Consider the following 6,564-nt stretch of genomic DNA (forward strand, 5'->3'; position numbering starts at 1 on the left):
CAGGCTAAGAAGCCATCACCTACATGGACACACCAACAATCAAGTAAGCCAGCATAAACCACCATAGCCACAAGAGAGAGAGAGAGAGAGAGAGAGAGAAGGAGAGAGAAGGAAAACTTAAATGTGATAATGGGATTGTCCCCTTTTCATATTTCATAAGTCACTTATATGCATGGGCTCTCCTTTTACGATGGTCGGCCGCCCATTTACCAATTGGGGGCCCAAAACTAATTTCCTAGCCTCCTAGGCTTATTCTTATGGCCGGCATTACACAAGTCGTAAGCTTGGTCATTCCATACATCTTTTACATGAATCTTTTACATGAAGCACTTAGAGCGATTACATAAAAATGAGTTACTGGAAGCGTAACCACGCTTGCAAATAATGTTAACTAGTGTGGTTAACATTACATCAAACATGATATTATATTCTGGACATCACATAGGTAAAATCACACAGGTAGAAGTCAATCAATACACAAATAGCGTGAATCCATTCAATAATGCCCTCCACCAGTACAAGACTCATCTTATTAGCAAATTGGCAACATGCCCACTACTCTCAACAACACAGTACTCTCTCTCTTGAACTCTAGTAATAAGCTCTCTCCTCTATCCTATGAACAAGATTTTTGTCTTCCTTCGCTCATTCAAGTACTACTTGCTATTTGTAATAGGTTTTTAAAACAAGGCATGTCAGTTATTGCTGGTGAGAGGCCACCAAGCATTCATTGGCGGTGAACTATGGGGCTGTTCACTTGCCAACACTTTCGCTCTTTGTCTTTACGGATTATCAAGTGGGTTCATAATGGTACCACTATCTCACAAATAAAACAATTATGCACATATTACTTATGGTTGCAAACTTGATGAGATTAAGGTTCTGAAACAATTTAAAAAACTCAAGAATCTAAAAGATATGATTGTAGAGGAATTGGCGTGACTGCAACTCAATTGGAAGAATACATAATTGTAAGAAGTAAAGTACTTAGTCTTTCATGAGGATAGAACTCTCATAGGGTCTTTAAATAAAAGAAAACTAGCCAAAATCACTTAGTGCCTTATTTTAAGGAAACACATTTTCATGCATTTTAGTTATAAAGCCAACATTTAGTATACATTTGCGTAATAAAAACTTGGTTGATTTATTGAGATGTTATTTTGATTGGTTGGAAAAAAAACTTTCTTAATTGTGTATCCATGATGAAACCGGTTACATCGAGGTCAATGCTCATGTATGATGGATGATCTATCTACGTTGTTATGGATGATGGGGTCCGGACTGGGGGAGATATGACATGGCTGCCATAATAAGTTTTGTGGTCTATATGCAGATACGTATCTGACGTGGCAGTCCTATGTATACGTGGCGGACGATTAGGTTGACTAATGCAACGTGGCATTACGTGGCGAGCTGCAAGACCATAGAAGGGTGAAGCGAGAAGAGCGCTCGACAGCGGGTTTGTGGGGTCCGAAGGACGGGTTGTGGTTCGGCTTCTCCAGAAACCTGGGTCCTTAATCAATTTATCTTTGTATAAAACTGATCTGGTAGTGCTCACTGTGCAGTGTGGTGCCCTCGCTCTCTCTCTCTCTCTCTCTCTCTCTCTCTCTCTGTCTCTGTGTGTGTGTGTGTGTGTGTGTGTGTGTGTGTTTGTATAAAACTGATCTGGCAGTGCTCACTGTGCAGTGTGGTGCCCTCGCTCTCTCTCTCTCTCTCTCTCTCTCTCTCTGTCTCTGTGTGTGTGTGTGTGTGTGTGTTTCTCTCTCAGTATTCATCTCGCAATTTGTCTGATGGAATCAGTAGCTAGTGCTCCCTCTAGATCTATCATTGCTTCCAATCATGGCTTCTCCACCTCATCAATCACCCAGTCTCGTGCTACCACAGCCGCTGGCCTCGGCCTCCCCCTTCTTGCCAGAAAGCGTATCAATTTCTCATCAGCAGAGCCCTTGAAGGTCTCTCCCGCATTAAAGCAACGCAGACGGAGGTCCTCCGAGAACAGAAACGCGGCCGTTGTCGTCAGGGCGACCCTCATGCCAGACGAACTCGACATTCTTCCGGTGACGAGCAATGATCCTGTCGATCAGCAGCAAGGAGATTGCATGTTGGTGGGGCTGGAGAGTACCGAAGGGCAGTCGCCCTTAGGCCCGAATCCTGGCGGTTTCTCGCCGGATCCGCCGTTCACCTTTGATTTGAGCACGGCTGCAGCCTCCGGCGGAATGGCAGGCGGTGCTGCGAACGACGCCCACGCCCAGGTGTTGATGGCGACGTCGGTAGAGCAGCAGCTCGTTGACAGAGCCATCAACGCGCTGATTGTGGGAGCGGCGGGGGCATTTGCCATCACCAAGATCCTGACGGTGGACCACGATTACTGGCATGTGAGTTGCAAATTTGCCTGTCGGAATCTCTCATGCTCTGCCGGAATCCGTCACCTCCCTGTAGTGTTTTGCCCAATTTAAGGGACAACTTCTTCTTTTTTTCTGCAGGGCTGGACTGTTATCGAGATTCTTAGATACGCACCTCTCCACAACTGGAGTGCTTACGAAGATGCCTTGAAGCATAACCCAATTCTGGCCAAGATGATGATTAGTGGCATCGTATACTCCATTGGAGACTGGATTGCTCAGGTGCAATTGGTCAATTGTTTCAATCTGCCCTTCAATTTCTCAATTGGGTTGTGGTTAAAAGTTTTGTTGCAAAATTAGCCCTACAATTATCAATTGGGCCTCTCAATAGCTTTATTGACATGATTAGGCTTTCACTCGTTGTGTGAAAGAGCTGGGACGACACAGTTAACCCGTTTGTGCTCTCCCGCAGTGCTATGAAGGGAAACCCATCTTAGACATCAACAGGAAGCGTATGATTAGATCCGGGCTTGTGGGCTTCTGCTTGCATGGGTCTCTCTCCCATTTCTATTACCACCTCTGCGAGGTTATCACCCTGTTGATCCCCATTTGATGCAATGTAACGTTGGCTTTTCGTCAATTAGCATTGTAAGTGTTTGTTTATTAGCTTTGCTTATGATTGCTGCAGGCCCTATTCCCCTTTAAAGATTGGTGGGGGGTACCCATCAAGGTCGCATTCGACCAAACCATCTGGTCAGGCATCTGGAACAGTATTTACTTTGTGACACTGGGCCTCCTTCGGTTTGAATCACCAGTGAGCATAGCCTCTGAGTTGAGAGCAACCTTCTGGCCCATGCTTTCGGTACACAACTAATCTGTGCCTTTTTACTCACATGTGTCCCTTGAATGCAAGGATGTAGTAAAAGTTTTTCTGTAAATGTTGCAGGCTGGATGGAAGCTATGGCCCTTCGCACACGTTATTACCTACGGGGTTATCCCGGTGGAACAGAGATTGCTGTGGGTAGACTGTGTGGAGCTGGTCTGGGTCACCATCCTTTCCATGTGAGGAACAAATTAGTGTCTTTCTTGTTTTTTAAAACTCACAGGTAAATGTGTGCATGCAAGGATACATGTGTGCGCACTGGCTTGCAAGAATGTATGTAGAATGTGGGCATCGTTTGTAAATGTATATTTGCGTGCGGTTATGCATACGCTTGGGTCTGGAAAGTCTGTGTAGTATGTGGGTGTTGCATGGAAGGTTATACATGCTTGAGAATGTGCCCATGCGTGCGTGTGCCTGCCTATAGGCTATGAGATACAAGGTATGGATGGATTGAGTTTTGTCCTCACACGAATGCGGGAGTTTCTCATCTGTGCAAGTACCATTGTTATAACAGGTATTCAAATGAGAAAGCTGAAGCCAGGATTCTCGAAGGACCAAACGACCCTGCAACCTCTCTGGAGGCGTCACTGGGACAAGCTGCACAAAAGGATGAGAACCACCTGCATCTGGTAAGGGCCTCGCTTCTTCCCGATCACAGCATTGATGTCGTGTCGGTGCTCTACTAGTGCAATAGGATGCTGGCTTTATTTAAAATTTATTTATTTATTTCAGGAGCAATGATCAAAGAGGCGTGCCCTATCTTTCTTCCTCGGAGTGTGTATTAGTGTTGTAGCCATTACCGTCTCGGAATCTATCTGGCCGCATGCATGCTCTCCGTGCAAAGTCTTCTTCTCAGAGAGATCACTGCAAGCTTTCTCAGCCATTTCCTTTTGTCAGCAAGGCCCTATTATGTACAATTACCTATTTCTAGTAGCGTATGTAACAAAACCCGGTTGTACATACATTTCGAATGAGGAACGACAAACGCTGTATTCATCCACATTTGTTGTGTGTATTTGCAACCACAGAATTCCCGTGAAAAGTTCGTGTATGGCGCAGAGCTTATAACTTTATACAAAATCGGTAAGGATAAGGAGGAGCCTGCAAGGGGTAACATCTACTCCCACTTGTGGTATTCCCTTTCTGTGTCAAATTCCAAAAAGAAAAAAAAACCACCTCCCAAACAGCACCGAGAACAGTGGTTATGTTTAGAAGATAATAATTGTAAAGACCATACCGGAAGGAAGGCATAAAACCATTTCCAAATGGCTTCAAAAAATATGGCCAAAATTTTGAAGGAACATTCCATTTGCACTAATCCTTGCTTTAAGGGAAAGACGATAAAATGGCAGGCTTTATGGGGAAGATGATGAAATGAGGGATCCTTCTTTAGAGGGGAGAAGCTGCCCTCCTGATGAAGAGGGAGGCGAAAGGATAAGGATTGTTAACACTAGGGAGGGAGAAAAGTGCCTTAGGACATGTGTTGAGCTACAGTCTTGTAGGGAACCGTGTTGGTTGGCGAAACGTAGAACATGTCTAAAAGAATCGAAAACGACACCAAGGCCAATAGTCGTGTTTTACTATTTTCAGTTTTTCTCCTGCACATGTTTCCTTGCGAAAAAGTCCACTCTTAGATCAATTCATATGTGTGTGTGTATTTACCAAGTCCACTCTTGGATCAATTCATATGTGTGTATTTACCATGCATCGATTAACAGCAAGGATAAAGTGACCTTAGTTATTAATGGTTAAAAACAAAACATGCTACCCAATCAATGATGTATTGTCCCCATATATTCTTGAAACGAAAGAAAGGTGTGCCTACCTCCTCACCCAAAGAGAGGTGTGCCTACCCCCCACCCATTGGGAGGACACTGATGAAAAACAGGTAGAGGGAGAGGAGACACACACACAGGAGCAAACCCTAATGTATTTCGCGAGCCCTAATAAAAGAGGGAAGCCATCTCCCTTCTCACACAATGCATAAAGTCATAATCCATAATACACAAGACACATTATAAGTTGTGTCCACACACTACTAACCCTAGCTAATGTCCACACACTATGACCAGCTGGACGTGGTCATTTATGTCTCACACATGCTGCTACCTAACATGCCAGCACATAGTGCAGCTGGCACACTCTGACATCGAGCTTGAATCTCAACAGTCCCTCTCAACCTCATGATGTACTGCCATAGATGAAGATGTAGATGAGCTTGGGCTATCAAAGCTCTCAACACTCCCCCTCAAGCTTATCCCATGTACTCCCAACATAGTACGGAAATACTCAAACTTCTCCCTGCTAAGTGGCTTTGTAAAGATGTCTGCCACCTGCTCTTCAGTCTTCACATACTGTAAATCCACTGTACCATCCAGCACTTTCTCTCTGACAAAGTGATAATGGACCTCTATGTGTTTGGTCCGCGCATGAAAAATTGGACTCTTGGAGCCAACTGTATGTGTATAATGCTGCTCATGTTGTCACAACAATGAATGACAACCTTGCCATCAAAATAGGCTCACCCAAATAAGCCATGAGATTCTTTAACCATATTCCTTCACATGTAGCAATGGATGCACCCCTGTATTCAGCCTTTGTACTAGATAAAGCAACAGTAGGTTGCTTTTTGCTACTCCAACTTACCACGGCACTTTCAAGTGTAAAGGCATAACCACTAGTAGACCTCCTGTTATACGAGCTACCTGCCCAATCTGTATCTGTGTAGCCATGTATATCCAAGCCTTTACCATGCTCATAAAGAAGACCATAATGTGCAGTGGTCTTTACATATCGCATAATGCGTCCCACTGCATCCAAATGAGGTTTTTTGGGGCTCTGCATAAATTGGCTTACTAGCCCCACAATATCAGATCCGGGCATGTAATAGTCATGTAAATGAGACTACCAACCATCTTTCTATACATAGATGGATCATCCAACTCTTCACCAAAATCAGTCCGCAACTTGACATTCTGCTCCAAAGGTGTACTCATTGGCTTACACCCTGTCATCCCATATTTTGCCAACATATCCAATGCATATTGGCGTTACACTAACCATGTACCTGCATGGTCTTTGATCACTTCAATTCCAAGAAAATATCTTAATTCACCCAAGTCTTTCATGTCAGACTGCCCACTCAATGTCTTCTTGTTGACATGCATAACATCTGTAGCACGATCTCCTGTGACAATCAAGTCATCCACATAGATGACAAGTAAGACAATCCCATGATGTGTTTTTTCACATAGAGTGAAGAATCTGATGTAGAAACCTGAAATCCAAGGGAGATAAGATATCGGCTCATCTTATCACTCCAAGCACGAGGTGCTTGCT

At 44.1% G+C, this 6,564-nt stretch overlaps 1 protein-coding gene across 1 annotated transcript; it reads left to right on the top strand.

Moving 5' to 3' along the window:
- The first annotated feature begins 1,531 nt into the window (after positions 1 to 1,531).
- Positions 1,532 to 4,227, top strand: LOC147635787 (Peroxisomal membrane 22 kDa (Mpv17/PMP22) family protein). Its single transcript, XM_086803197.1, has 7 exons — positions 1,532 to 2,375; positions 2,484 to 2,624; positions 2,815 to 2,928; positions 3,031 to 3,204; positions 3,289 to 3,404; positions 3,740 to 3,854; positions 3,958 to 4,227. Exons 1-7 carry the CDS (start codon positions 1,791 to 1,793, stop codon positions 3,964 to 3,966), a joined length of 1,254 nt encoding a protein of 417 aa, XP_086659323.1. The 5' UTR covers positions 1,532 to 1,790; the 3' UTR covers positions 3,967 to 4,227.
- The last annotated feature ends 2,337 nt before the right edge of the window (positions 4,228 to 6,564 follow it).

The sequence above is a fragment of the Cibotium barometz genome, chromosome 9 (genome assembly GCF_041138505.1).
Source record: "Cibotium barometz isolate CiBa-2024 chromosome 9, ASM4113850v1, whole genome shotgun sequence".
Lineage (NCBI taxonomy): Eukaryota > Viridiplantae > Streptophyta > Polypodiopsida > Cyatheales > Cibotiaceae > Cibotium > Cibotium barometz.

Excerpts from the sequence above, each read along its gene's own strand:
- LOC147635787 (XM_086803197.1), top strand. The coding sequence starts at position 1,791 with ATGGAATCAGTAGCTAGTGCTCCCTCTAGATCTATCATTGCTTCCAAT. Across the intron at positions 2,376-2,483 it reads TGGACCACGATTACTGGCAT|GGCTGGACTGTTATCGAGAT; the intron begins GTGAGTTGCAAA and ends TTTTTTCTGCAG. Across the intron at positions 2,929-3,030 it reads TCTATTACCACCTCTGCGAG|GCCCTATTCCCCTTTAAAGA; the intron begins GTTATCACCCTG and ends TGATTGCTGCAG.